The sequence below is a fragment of the Geotrypetes seraphini genome, chromosome 1 (assembly GCF_902459505.1).
Source record: "Geotrypetes seraphini chromosome 1, aGeoSer1.1, whole genome shotgun sequence".
In the NCBI taxonomy this organism is placed as follows: domain Eukaryota; kingdom Metazoa; phylum Chordata; class Amphibia; order Gymnophiona; family Dermophiidae; genus Geotrypetes; species Geotrypetes seraphini.
Window position 1 is genome coordinate 196,556,483 of NC_047084.1, and position 15,367 is coordinate 196,571,849.

At 37.1% G+C, this 15,367-nt stretch overlaps 1 protein-coding gene across 6 annotated transcripts in view; it reads left to right on the forward strand.

The window, feature by feature from the left end:
- The window catches only part of SNX25 (sorting nexin 25), a 421,363-nt gene that overhangs the window by 218,284 nt on the left and 187,712 nt on the right, over positions 1-15,367 (forward strand). For 5 of the 6 annotated variants that reach the window (XM_033943498.1, XM_033943491.1, XM_033943531.1 and 2 more), the window contains exon 9: positions 4,638-4,913. The exons of the other annotated variant lie outside the window; for it this stretch is intronic. In XM_033943498.1, coding sequence (XP_033799389.1) covers positions 4,638-4,913 — 276 coding nt within the window. The remainder of the gene's footprint in view (positions 1-4,637; positions 4,914-15,367) is intronic. 6 annotated transcript variants of the gene reach the window in all.

Consider the following 15,367-nt stretch of genomic DNA (forward strand, 5'->3'; position numbering starts at 1 on the left):
CAGATGCGGACGCACCATTGCCTGATACAGCAGCAGGATAACTTCTTTCGTTCTGGTTGCAATACCCTTCTTGATTATACCTAGCATTCTATTCGTTCTCTTAGCGGCCACTGCGCACTGTGCCGTCGGCTTCATTGTCATGTCCACCATTACCCCCAAGTCCCTTTCTTGGGTACTCTCATTCAATAACATCCCTCCCATCGTATAGTTATACCTCTGGTTTCTGTTTCCCACATGTAATACTTTACATTTCTCAACGTTGAACTTCATCTATCATCTCGTTGCCCATTCCCCTAGTTTGTTCAAGTCCCTTTGCAATTCTTCGCAGTCCTCTTTAGTCCGAGCTCCACTAAATAGTTTGGTGTGGTCCGCAAATTTTATTATCTCACACTTCGTCCCTGTTTCTAGATCATTTATGAATATATTAAATAGCAGCGGCCCGAGCACCAAGCCCTGCGGAACACCACTCGTGACTCTCCTCCAGTCCGAGTAGTGGCCCTTAACTCCTACCCTCTGTTTCCTACCCACCAACCAGTTTCTGATCCATCTATGATTATCCATCTATCCTTCCACCCCATGGTTCTTCAGTTTCCGGAGTAGACGTTCATGAGGCACCTTGTCAAAGGCTTTTTGGAAATCTAGGTATATGATGTCTATGGGGTCTCCTCTGTATACAATGCACGAATCTTTTATTAAAAATATCAAAAAGAAAAAAGGCTATTCTGTGTGAAACTATGGTTTCAATAAAGTTTTCTGTATTCATGTAAAAACTTATTTTATACTACACACTTCTTGAGGATCTTACAGCAACACCATCCGAAAGCTACTACAGTTTTGGTAACATTAGATGTACATTCTTTGTACACAAATATACCCCAAGATGTAGCTCTAGAAGTGCTCGCTAGAGTGTTGGAAACTTTTCCTTGTTCATACCTTGTGCCATCAGATTTCATAATTCAATTATTGTCTATCTCACTGAAGCAGAATTACTTTGTTTCAGACCATTTTTTTATCAATAACTAAGTGGCACGGCAATGGGGGCATCGTGTGCCCCATCTTTGGCCAATCTTTTTATTGCCAATTTTGAAGTTATATGTATACTCTTCTGTGTGGTTCTCTAAGATATCTTTTTGGTGCCGGTATATTGATGATATTTTTTTGCTCTGGGACAGTACAATAGATGATCTGCAAGTTTTTGTCAATTGGTCGAACTCTTGCACTAGGACTATTAAATTCTCGAGCTCCTTTGATATGAAGTGAATTGCTTTTCTGGATGTTATGGTAGAAATTAAAGAGCATAACTTTTCTACAACGTTGCATTGTAAAAATACAGATAGAAATACTTTTCTACATTTTCAAGTTTATATCCTGATCATCTGAAAGAAAGTTTGCCAAATTCTCAATTCTTATGTTATCATAGGATTTGTTCTACCACGAGAGAATATAATAATAATTTATTTTCTTGTATACTGCCCTACCAGTAGTTCTGGGCAGTTTAGCAACAAGCAGCTTCCTTAAAGAAAAAATTGTTAGCGAGGGGCTATCCAGAGCGGTGTGTGAAGAATCAAACCATATCGCGTATACAGCAAGTGTTATCAATCGACACCGCGCGATGTCGATTGATAGCACTCACTGTGTATGCGATATGGTATTCTTCCATGATTATCCTTTTAGTCAGTTCCAATTGAATGCCAGTGTATTGTGTATTTCATCCTTCACACTTTTTAAGACTCCTGAGGCAGGCCTGAGGGCCGAAACATGTACATGTCGAGTCATTGAGTCGTTGAATGTGTCATTTTGAATTTTGAACAATAAAGACCTTCATATCATCAGACGGATTGGAGGGTATTTTTTCCAGTGCACATCTCTCTTATTTGGACAATTCTACTCTGGTCTATACGTACTAGTCTTTAAGCCCGTTAAATTAATGGGTGCTAGAATAAGAGTTTTTACCTCATGCAAAATTGTAATTTCTTTAATAAGACATTAATTCTTTTTTCTACAGCCCTCCAAGTACCCTGTTTTTTTCTGTGGCCCTCACAGTTAAAGTTTAACATCTTTCCTTTCTCAAAACTGACACATTTCAATCACTGTATGGAAAATAAAATCATTTTCCCTACCTTTGTTGTCTGGTGACTTTATTTTTCTGTGCTTTTAACTATGTTTCCAGGGCCTCTTACATGCTTCTCCTTTGGTCCTCCTTCCCTCCCCCAACCAACATCTATCTCTCACTCCCTCATTGAGTCCAACTTTTCACTCTTCCCTCTCCCTCTTCCCCAGTGTAATATTTCTCCTTCCCTCCTTTCTGCCCTCCCCATCCATCTCATCCTCTCCGCGTCCAACACTTTCTGCCTCCTGCACACTTTTTCTCACTGTCATTGCCTCTTCCCTCAGTGGCATCCCTCTTTCCCACCCCCCAACCCAACATGCTCTCTCCCCATGCACCATCTCACCCTCACCTCCAGTGTGTAGCACCTTTCCCTCCCTTTCTGCCAGGTCCAGCAGCACCTCTTCTCCCTTCCTTTTACCTCCCCCCTGTCCAGCAGTACCCCTTCCTTGCTCCTCCTGTCCAGTAGTACCCCTTCTCCCCTATCCAGCAGCACCTCTTCTCCCTTCCTTTTATCTCCCCCTGTCCAGCAGTACCCCTTCCCTGCTCCCCCTATCCAGCAGTACCCCTTCTCCCTTCCCTATTCCCCCTGTCCTGCATCCACTGGCTTTAGTTTAGCTTTAGCCACGGTTTCATCAGGCAGCTTCGTAGCTTTTGCTAGGCTGGCCCGCCTCGCATCATCGAAGTGGGTTGGCCTAGCAAAGGCCCTGCGGCTGCTTGATGAAACTTCGGCTAAACTAAAGCTAGCTGCCGCTGCTGGTCCAGGGGTGAGAAGAAGAGGAGTCCTGGCAGAACTCATTAAGTCAGCTGGCGTCGGCAATCAGGGCAGAATCAGGAAATCAGCTGACGCTGGCACGGGTGATCGGCGGCAGAAGGCGAGATTATTAAATCGCTGCACACACACGCTCCTTCTTTTGATCATGTGGTGGCACGGTAGCACAAAACATGGACGCACGGAGGCACAGCGTTTCAAGTGCGCTAAGGGTTTTATTATGATAGATGCTTAACACAATTCCTTTACTACTAACTAACATTCTTAGTGCGTGTCAATTTTTAGCCCTGTGCCACAATTAAGTTTTAAAACAAACAATAAACAGTAACATAGAAACATAGAATATGACGGCAGAAAAGGGCTATAGCCCATCAAGTCTGCCCACTCTAATGACCCACCCCCTGACTTTACTCCCTTAGAGATCCCACGTGAATGTCCCATTTTCTCTTAAAATCTGACACGCTGCTGGCCTTAATCACCTGCAGAGGTAGACTATTCCAATGATCGACCACCCTTTCTATGATGAAGTATTTCCTGGAATCACCTCGAAATTTCCCTCCCCTGATTTTCAGCGGTTGCCCTCTGGTGGTCGAATGACCTATAGGACAGAAGATATCATCTTCCACTTCGATACGGCCCGTGACATATTTGAACGTCTCAATCATGTCCCCCCTCTCTCTTCGTTCCTCTAGTGAGTACAGCTGTAATTTATTTAGCCTTTCTTTATACGTGAGATCCCTGAGCCCCGAGACCATCCTGGTGGCCATCCGCTGAACCGACTCAATTCGCCGCACATCTTTCCGGTAGTGTGGCCTCCAGAATTGAACACAATACTCCAAATGAGGTCTCACCATGGATCTGTACAGTGGCATTATCACTTCAGGTCTCCTGCTGACAAAACCCCTACGGATACAACCCATCATTTGCCTTGCCTTGGAGGAAGCCTTTTCCACTTGATTGGCAGCCTTCATGTCATCACTAATGATCACCCCTAAATCACGTTCCGCCATGGTCCTAGCCAAGGTCTCACCATTTAGTGTGTAAGTTCTACATGGATTTCCCTTACCCAGGTGCATTACTTTACACTTTTTAGCATTAAAGCATAGCTGCCAAGTCGATGACCACTGTTCCAGTAGTATTAGGTCCTGCATCATACTGTCAGGCAAAATGCTTTTGCCTACTATGTTGCATAGTTTGGCGTCGTCGGCAAACAAAGATACTTTTCCTCTAAGCCCTTGGGTCATATCACCTATGAATAAGTTGGTACTCCACTGGTCACGTCTGACGTTTTGGAGGGGGTACCATTAACCACTACCTGTTGAAGTACTGCTATTAATTATTTCTGTAGTGCTACCAGACGCACACAGTGCTACACAAAGTCAAAAAGAGTAAGAAAACAGTCCCTGCTTGAAAGAGCTTACAATCTAAACAGGCAAGACAGATAAACAGGATGTCATGGATACAGTCAAGGGTAACATCAATCAGCGGGCTGGGTTGGAGGGCAGAGGAGTAGGGTTAAGTATTAAAAGCAATATCAAAAAGGTGTGGTGTAAAGTTCATTCACAGTTCAACTTGAATATTTGAAGAACCCTCCAATGACAAATACCATGAATACTTTTAAATAGTTAGTTACACTGCTGAGACTATCTGAATTCAAATGCAAATTTCTTTCCTAAACAATGAAAAGATATTTTTTTCTTGGTTAATAGCTTATATGCTGTATTTTTATGTGATTATCTGCTTTCTTGGGTTTTACAGAATGAAATACCTCAACTAGTCGGTGAAATTTATCAGAATTTCTTTGTAGAAAACAAAGAAATCTCCATAGAGAAACCACTTTACAAAGAAATTCAGCAAAGCCTTGTGGGGAATAAAGGCATAGAGGTCTTCAATAAAATTCAAAGTGATGTATATGAAACTCTGAAAGATAGGTATTACCCATCTTTCATTGTTAGTGATATGTATGAGAAGCTCATAAAAGAGGAGGCAGAGAAGGGCACCCTTCAGTCCAGCTATTATGACAAGGATGATCTGGTGAGTTACAGTTAAGCTGTTGATGTATTTATTAATGGATGATGTTCTTCTGGAAAACAACACCCAAGGTTTCAGATCACAATTTTCATTATCTGTAAAGAGAGGAAAAAGATCTCAGAATGCCTGCTCTGATTGGTGTTAATGAAGATAGTCAGTTTTATGCAGATAGATCTTTCTTTAATTGATCAAAACCTCCTTTTGTGTAGCGCTCAGACCCCCTGATGAAGCCAAAGTGTTGGCGAAAAGGGTCCCTTCGGGCTGAGTTATGAGCCATCTAAATCTTTATTCATTTTCATTTCTTACATCAAGTGTACAATAAAATATCAATTAGATCATACAAATCACTTGAAAATCTAATCAAACATCAGCATAAATATATAAATAAAAACCCCTCCCCCTCCTATCCCTTCCAACAATAGTATTAAATTCATTCAATATTACATATATTATAAACAAAAATAGGAAAAATTATAACTCTAAATACCCTCCCTCCCTTCTAACTATGTTCTGTTATGTAAGAAGGTGTATAATCGTTACAAAATGCTATCAATGGCCCCCAAATCTTCTTAAAATTATTATAATTCCCCTTTTGTAAAGCAATTATTCTTTCCATTTTATATATATGGCATAGTGAGTTCCACCAAAAGGTGTAATTGAGTCTGGTATAATCTTTCTAGTTTCTAGTAACATAGTAGATGACGGCAGATAAAGACCCGAATGGTCCATCCAGTCTGCCCAACCTGATTCAATTTAAAAAAAAAATTTATTTTATTTTATTTTTTTAAATTTTTCTTCTTAGCTATTTCTGGGCAAGAATCCAAAGCTTTATCCGGTACTGTGCTTGGGTTCCAACTGCCAAAATCTCTGTTAAGACTTACTCCAGCCCATCTACACCCTCCCAGCCATTGAAGCCCTCCCCTGCCCATCCTTCACCAAACGGCCATACACAGACACAGACCGTGCAAGTCTGCCCAATAACTGGCCTAGTTCAATATTTTATATTATTTTCTGATTCTAAATCTTCTGTGTTCATCCCACGCTTCTTTGAACTCAGTCACAGTTTTACTCTCCACCACCTCTCTCGGGAGCGCATTCCAGGCATCCACTACCCTCTCCGTAAAGTAGAATTTCCTAACATTGCCCCTGAATCTACCACCCCTCAACCTCAAATTATGTCCTCTGGTTTTACCATTTTACTTTCTCTGGAAAAGATTTTGTTCTACGTTAATACCCTTCAAGTATTTGAACGTCTGAATCATATCTCCCCTGTCTCTCCTTTCCTCTAGGGTATACATATTCAGGGCTTCCAGTCTCTCCTCATACGTCTTCTGGCGCAAGCCTCCTATCATTTTCGTTGCCCTCCTCTGGACCGCCTCAAGTCTTCTTACGTCTTTCGCCAGATACGGTTTCCAAAACTGAACACAATACTCCAAGTGGGGCCTCACCAATGACCTGTACAGGGGCATCAACACCTTCTTCCTTCTACTGACTACGCCTCTCTTTATACAGCCCAGCATCCTTCTTGCAGCAGCCATTGCCTTGTCACACTGTTTTTTCGCCTTTAGATCTTCGGACACTAATATGCTGAATGGCAACTCCTGTCATTATTAATAGCAATTTATTATTATTTGCTGAAATTTGGCTTCTCAATCTCATAGAAGTACCAAATAAAACTGTATCACAGGATAGGGCTACATGATTTTCTAATAGAGAATTAATTTGGGACCAAATTGATTTCCAGAAGGCATTGATACAAGGACAGAAAAAAATTAAATGATCTAAAGTCCCTGCTTCCAGATTAGTGCCAACATCTATTAGACTTAGAGCTATCTAACTTTTGTAAACGAACTGGGGTCCAAAAAGCTCTATGCAACAAAAAGAACCAAATTTGTCTCATAGATGCAGACACTGTACATCTCATTCTCCAAGACCAAATACGTGGCCATTGAGATGCAGAAATTTGGTGCTTGATCTCAATGCTCCAAATGTCTCTAAGACCAGTTTTTTGTTTTTTATTCAAATAGCCATATAACAATTTATACCACTGTGTGGCTTGATGTCCCAAGAAATCCACCTGAAAGCAAAGGAATTCCAAACTATACTGATTATCAAGATCTTTCCATCCAGGGACCCCTCCTGAATAGCCTTCTTCAGTTGCAACCATTTAAAACTTTGTGACTTATTTAAACCATATTTATGTTGCAACTGTGAAAAACTAAGCAGTGTACCATTTGAAATAACATCATTCAAAGTTCGTATACCTGCAATAATCCAATGCTTCCAGATGATTTGAAATCTGCCAATTTTATTCTTGGAGTTTAGCCAAATGGATTGATTTAATGATTTAAAAACCGAATTAGGTGATAAATTACTAACATAGCGTAAAGTTTTCCAGGTATCTACCAAAATTCTATTTTCTTTATACTTTCTAGGAATTTTTATACTAATAAGGTGAGAAAGATGCAAAGGAAACATGAGTTGCCGTTCTAAATACAGCCAATCTGGGACATTTTCCATGAGCTCTGGGAGGACCCAATACATACCTTGTTGTAAAATATAGGCTTGATGATACCTATAAAAATTTGGAAAATTTACCCCACCCTCCACAATTTACTTTTGTAGAGATACTAAAGCAATTCTAGGCTTTTTACCCAGCCAAACAAATTGTATAAGAATACCATTTAACTTTTTGTAAAAGGACCCCTGAAAAAAAACTGGTATCAAACTCATTTGATAACAAACCACAGGCAATATCATCATTTTAATAGTTTGGACTCTCCCCCACCAAGAAAGATGTAAAGGATTCCATTGCTCACATATCTCTGTTATTTTTCTTAATAAAAGTTTTTCATTCTCCTTCATTGTGTCCTCTATTGTGTTTTTAATAGTAATACCTAAGTATTTTAATCCATCTTCTTTCCAAACAAATGAGAATGATTCAAATAATCCTTTGGTACAATGGACATTAAGCGGAAGAACTTCAGATTTACTCCAATTGATCTTATATCCTCAAAACTTTCCAAATTTCTCTATTAATTCAAGTAAGCATGGAATAGATAGGAACGCTGTGCGCTAGCTCCTGAGAGTTTTCTCATTTGGATACTTTTTCTCGTATTATATTGATTTCTTACCTTTGATATGCCTAAGCGGAGAGGAAAAAGCACCGCTGGGGCCTCGCGGCGCTCAGAGTCCTCCGTATTCGGCAACATTGATGAAATTATCAGGCGCATGCAGGGAACGTCGGCAGGATCAGGGCTACCCCCGCTGGAGACACTGCAGGAAAACGGCGTGCAGCAGACCTCCTTGGGGCTGGAAACCACCTTTAGCCCTGATAACCGAGCACCTCCCCCGCATCCACGAACGGCTAGTTCCCCGAGGGAGGGGGAACTTCCGGGAGTCGGAGTGTTTCCTACTCTAGAGGCAGCAGAGATCAGTCCGGGGGACAGAGAATCGGTTCTCCAGATTTCTCTGGGAAACCTGAATAAGGAATTCGAGGACAGGACATCTACGGGGGAAGGAACAGCCCAGTCCGGACAGATATTGGAAGACTTGCCAGTGGGTGAGCATAAGACTTTACATTTTCAATTTCCTCAGATAACTAAACCCCAGGAGGTTACATTGGACGCTCTGTGGGACCTGGTAGTTACTATTCCTAAAACTATAGCATCCCAATTAAATCAAGTGGAGGAACGGTTTAAAGTGTATGATAAAGATATCATGGAAATACAGAAAACTACCACTGAAAATAAATTACAGATTATAAATCAACAACAGAATATTAATTCCCAAAAAGTTATACAGGAGGCTTTAATTAAAGATAACACCAATTTGAGAAGGAAATTAGAGTCACTTGAAAATTCCACAAGAAGTAATAATCTTAGATTAATTAATTTTCCTAAGATTACAACAGTGACTCCTAGAGAAATGATTACTCGTTACTTGACGGAAATATTGGGAATTTCTGAATCTTCTATACCACCTCTAACTCAGGTGTACTACCTTCCTGTTAAGGATGTTAAAGAACTTAATCAAGAGCCTTTGGATGTTACAGCTTTATTGGAATCCTCAGATAGGGAAGTAGCTACGCCGGCAACATTGCTTCTTTCAGTAGCTCTTACAATGGACAAGATATGGTTATTGAAATTATACTTCAAAAATAAATATAAAGAATTTTTGGGACTAAAAGTTCAAATGTTTCCTGATTTGGCCAGAGACACACAGAAGCGGAGAAAAGAATTTCTTCTGATGAGACCAGCAGTAATAGCCCTGGGAGCTACTTTTTTTCTTCGTTATCCTTGTAAATGTATAGTCTATTATAAATTGCATAAATTTGTTTTCTTTGAACCATCTCAACTGACAACATTCCTATCACTGTCAAGACTGGAGAAAGAGCCAGCTCAGGATGGATAAAAAAGATAGACGACTGTTAGCACAGTAATTACTATAACTGTTTTTCTTCTTTAAATTGATTACTTAAATTCCGTTTATTTTGAATCTTAGATCCTAAATAGAGGACTTGAGTGAGATTTAAGATACAATTATTTCTTGTTTTGTATTATGTTATATTTTTTGCTTCTTCAATTTTGCTTTTCTGTACAAGTTTATACTTGATTGTTATATTGAAAATTTATAAATAAATAATTAAAAAAAAAAAAAAAAAAGTAAGCATGGAATAGTAGTTTCTGGGTTTCTCAAATAAAGCAGTATATCATCCGCATAAGCAGAGAGTTTATATTCCCCATTCGAATAAGGAATACCATGTATCCCCTTTGCCTGATTTATGGCTAATAACAAGGGTTCTAGAACAACATCAAAAAGCAAAGGAGACAAAGGACAACCCTGTCTAACCCCTCTTTGCAAGTTAAACCGATCTGATAAATTATTATTAATGTTTCAAGTTTCAAGTTTATTATATTTTGATTAAACGCTTAATCCAAATTCTAAGCGTTTTACAAATTACTAAAATTACAAATATTGAGGGAAAAATACATTAAAAGACAGACAATACATTAACAAACAAGATACATGAGGAATAATATGGGGAAGAGTTACAATATATTTAAAGAGTAAGAAACAAAATAAGGAAAGCACAAAAGGGGAAAGGGAAAGACTTAAAGCTTCAAAGAAGCTTATGAATAAATAATATACTGTGATAAAAATTAGAAGATTAATTAGAAAAGACATCGTTAAAAAGAAAACATTTAAGTTTTCCTTTGAATTTTTCTATATTGGATTCTTCCCTTAAATAGATAGGGAGAGAATTCCAAAGTTGGGGAGCTGATACAGAGAAAATTAACTGTCGGCGGGTGCTTATGATTTTTAGTGACGGGATTGATAATAAATGTTGTTCTGTAGATCTTAATGTTCGGTTGGTGGAGTATAATCTTGCACCAGGAGAGCTATACAGCGTCTGAATCATTTGAATAAAAACAGAACCTATACCAAACCACTCTAATGCCTGATACATAAAAGTCCATTCAACTCGATCAAAGGCTTTCTCCGCATCCAAAGAAACTAAGAAAGCCGAATCATTCATATTTTTGTAAAATTTAAAGTATGAAAAGCCAATCTAGTATTATTAGAAGAATGTCTCTTCGCAACAAATCCTGTTTGGTGCACATTAATAATAAAAGGGAGAGCTTTAGCCAATCTTGAAGCCAATATCTTAGCAAAAGGTTTTCCATCTACATTTATTAACGAGATAGGCCTGTAGTTTGAAACCAAAGTAGGATCTCTGTTTGGCTTTGGTAATACAATTGTTAACGACTCTGCCATAGTACCTTTAATACAACCTTTAGTCAGTTGATATTGATATAAATTTAGTAAATATGGTAAAAGGGTATTTTGAAATGATTTATATTACTCTACTGTAAAACCATCACCACCTGGAGCGGATCCAATTCTAAGAGACTTCAACACTGTTTCTAATTCTTTTAGAGATATAGGATCTTCCAAACTTCTTTTTATATGTTCAGGAACCTTTGGTCCATCAATTAAATTCAAAAATTCTAAACCATTTTTTACCTTATCCTCATAAGAAACTTTAGAAATTGTTTTAAAATATGTTCAATTTTAGTATGCATTTCTCCTTTTTCATCTTTTATTGCAATAAATTTTGTTTTTCTTTTCTTTGCCTTAAGATAATTTGCCAGTAATCTTCCCGCTCTATTTGAGTTTCCATAATACTGAGTTTGCTGAGAAAACAAATCCTTCCTTACAAATCTAGAAGACAACTCATTATATTTAGCTTTTGCTTTTAATAAAGCTTGTAGGAAATTTTGCTCCCATCTAACAACTAATTTATTTTCCAAATATTTAATTTCTTTCTCCAAATCATAAAATTGTTTTTTAAATTGTTTTCTAATATATGCCGAATATGAAATAATATTACCTCTCACGGTAGCTTTAAATGCATCCCATATCGTTTCTACGCTAACATCATCAGAGGCATTAATTTGAAAAAATTAAATTATTTTCAATTTAAATTCGTCAAGGAACTTGAATCCGCAATCAAAGTATTATCAAATCTCCAAATAGGTTTACAACCATTTTGTTCATCAGATAGTAACTCAATCCAAACACCACCATGATCAGACAAAATGATAGGATCTATGATGGCTATGATGATAATCTATTCTTGAAAAAGACTTATGGACCTGTGAACAAAAGGAAAATTCCTGATCATTAAAATGAAGAATACGCCATATATCAATTAAATTACAAGATTGTACCAAATTATCCAACCCTAATGATTTCATAATTTTACTTGGTTTTTTATCAATTATTGGATCCATAACAGCAATGAAATCTCCAGCCACTATTAAATTAGAAGTAGCCAGTGGAAGTAATAATTGTTGTAAATTTCTAAAGAATTTTGTTTGATTCGTATTTGGGGCATAGATATTGAACAAATCAAGGGTAGTATTTCCCATGCTCATTTTGACATGTACCCACCTGCCTAAAGGGTCCGAATCAATCATTTGAAAATTGGCTGTACATTTTCTATTAACTAATATAGCAACCCCAGCTTTTTTCCCAATTGCTGGAGCAAGAAAACTATTATAAACCCAACCCTCTTCCAATTTCCTAGATTCTAGTATGGACAGGTGCATCTCTTGAATAAAGTATAAATCAGCATTTTGCTTTTTTAGGAAAGCTAACATTTTTCTTTTTTTTTACCCTGGTGATTAAGGCCATTGACGTTTAAAGAAAACATCTTAATCTCCATCTTTCATATGCAAATACCAACAATGATAATTAAAATTATTCAATTTGAAATAATTAGATACCAATACACATAAAATATCTAGTGACATATGAAATTGATTTCTTACATCCCAATCCTTCCCTACCTTCTTATCCCTAATAGTAAATAACCCCTCCCCCCTTTATCTCTCCCCTTCCACCCACAGAAATTGCTAGCCTTGGAACACACATGGAATTGGTAACCGCAATACCCCCCTCCCCCCGGCAACATTTAATCACATTTTCTTCTCCCAAAAAAAATACATAACAATATGTTCATAATACATTATGAGACAAGTAATCATTAGACGTATCTTTTGTAATAATGCATTCTTACCTATTATCCTAAGGAAATCTTCATATAGATTTAATTATAAATTATTTCATTAAAGCTAGATTACCATTTCATATGATATCAATTGATCCTTCTAATACCCTTTAGACAGAATTATATTTAATCAATTTTATTATAAAAATTCCTCAATCAATATGTTACTATTAAATAATTGAAATTTCCAAAATTTCATGAGTAATCTATAAAAATTATCCATGACCAACCCAGAATGCAACAATATTATTATTTTCTCTAATACTGCCATCAATTTAATCAGACATAGTAAACTATCTTCTCATTTAATTAAAGATATCCATAAACCACCACTACTGTGATAAATTATTATATTCAATTTCATCAAAATATCATCAGCAATTTATATTTAGCAATAAAACATAATTGATGCAAGTAACATAAACTGTACTTGTTGAAAATTAATAAATCAGAACAGAAATATCATTACATTTTGAATCAAACTAAAAATCATATTAAGTGCATCTCAATCTTTCACTTTCATCCCTTTTTCCTTTTCATTCTTCTTTTCTTCTCAATCTTCTGTTCTTCTCTCACAATCTTCATTTCTTATCTTCATAGGAAGTGATTGCATTTAAAAAGACATTGGCTCAGTACTTGTCAAGAAATCTTTTAACTTTTCCGGTTCATCAAAGTACAGGGACTTATTTCCATTTGATACCCTCATTCTTGCAGGAAAATACAGTCCATATTTGAGACCCTTTTCTTTCAAATATGGCCTCAGCTGAAGAAACTGTTTTCTTATGTCTGCAGTATGCTTTGCAAAATCTGGCAAGAATAGCAACTTTGAACCTTTATAGTTTAAAATTCTGTCATCTTTAGCCAAATTAAAAATCTCTAAAGCCTGCCGGAATCTTAAGACCTTGAATATTAAAGGCCTTGTCTTCACTTGGCTAGCTGACCGTTTGTATGGAATTCTGTGTGCACATTCTATCTCCAGGGGATGTTTTGAATTTAACTGCAGTAACTTTGGTAAAAGGTTTTCCAGGAACTGCACAGCATTTTCCCCTTCCAAATTCTCAGCCAAACCAATAATTTTCACATTCTTCCTTCTTCCACGATTCTCATAATCTTCAAGTTGCTTCTTTAAGTCTTTAATATCCTTACTGTCAGCTTTACATTGCACCGCAGTGATTTCCAACTACTCCACTTTCCAGTGTCAACATTCTCTGACTGGCAATCTCCATCTGCCTATTAATATTTACTACCTCCTCTTTCACTTCAGCAATCCCGCCTGCATTATCCAGAAGCATTTGTCTCAGGCTCTGAAATTCAGCTATCATTCACTCCTGTCTAGCACATCAACGGTTTCAGTAGGGAGAGGCACCTTCGACAGCGTGCACGGGGCTTGTTTCATCCTCTTAGCGGATCCCCCCGCCATGAAGGCAGTATCTATTTTCGCCTGCCGCATAGCCGCCATACTCCCCAATACTTTATCAATATTTTAGCTTCGAAAAAAACGCGACATACTATTTATATTCACAGCGAGTCACCTGGGTTTAAGGAGCTCCACGATTACACTGCCATCTTTTGTGCTGCCAAGCCACGCCCCAGTTATGAGCCATCTAAAAAAGATTAGTGCAGGTGTTTAATAGCACCATTTAATGTATCACTTATTAATTTTTTCACTTTTGATTTAATAATTTTGGAACAAAAGCACAAGAAAATTAAAGCGAGAGATTTTGATCAATGAAAGAAAGCTCTACCTGAGTAAAACTGACTGTCTTCATTGACACCAATAAAAGCAGGCATTCTGAGATCTTTTTCCTCTTTTTACAGATAATGAAAGTTGTGATCTGAAACCTTGAGTGTTGTTTTCTGTTGAAGTATTGAGGTTTATTACCATTTTGGTTGATTCAGTGTTACATTTGATCTTCTTTTAGGCCAGTGATTTATATACATCTATGAGAAGTGTAATTTGGTGAATATTTAGAGAAATGTAGGCTTATTGTATTTTAATTTTTCTGTGTAATGTTTATTTGATTTTTTAATTTTGGCTTTTTTATATTTAATAACCATTTCTTATGCATTTATGTATATACCTATAAATATAGAGAGTTGCATAGTATTTTGAATTTGTTACAATCTATATATATACAACAATTTTTTTTTCTCAACCTAGAAAACAAAATATTGGACCTAAAACTGAAAATCTTCGGTGGTGTCCTGTTGAGCTTTATTCCCTTTACTCCTGCTTTAATGTAGAAAATAGTCTCCCCTCTCCCCCCCTCGATTTCTTCTCATATTGCATTTTTTTTTTTTAATTATAATTTTGAATATGTACAATATCCAAAAATTCAAAACGAAAAAAAGGAAATCTCTCAAACAATACATAATCATTCATACATACATAATTCCTTTTCAAGCCCATATTATGGGGAAACTTGTTACAATTTCTAAACAAAACAAATTTTCAAGAAAAGATAAAGGACAACGAACCATCTCAACGAACCTTGAACCATTCCTTACTTAATTGGGATACAAATTTTTCTCTATTTTCTCAACTAATGAAACAAATCATTTTTGTTCTCTCATAACTAAAAATTGTTGTAATTGAATGGGGTCCCAAAAACATACTCAATATCCTGCAGCTTTACCAGACATTTACAAGGAAATTTCAGATAGAAAGATGCCTCTAGAGCCAAAACTCTAACCTTTAACTTCAGAAACTCTTTCCTTCTTAACTGAGTGGCTCTAGAGACATCTGGAAAAATCCTAACCAGATCTCCACAAAATTTCATTAACCTGTTTTTAAAATAAAGTTTCATTATTAACATCTTATCTATCTCACTCATGCATGTTATCACCAGGGTGGATCGACTCTGGATCACATCCTGAGTAT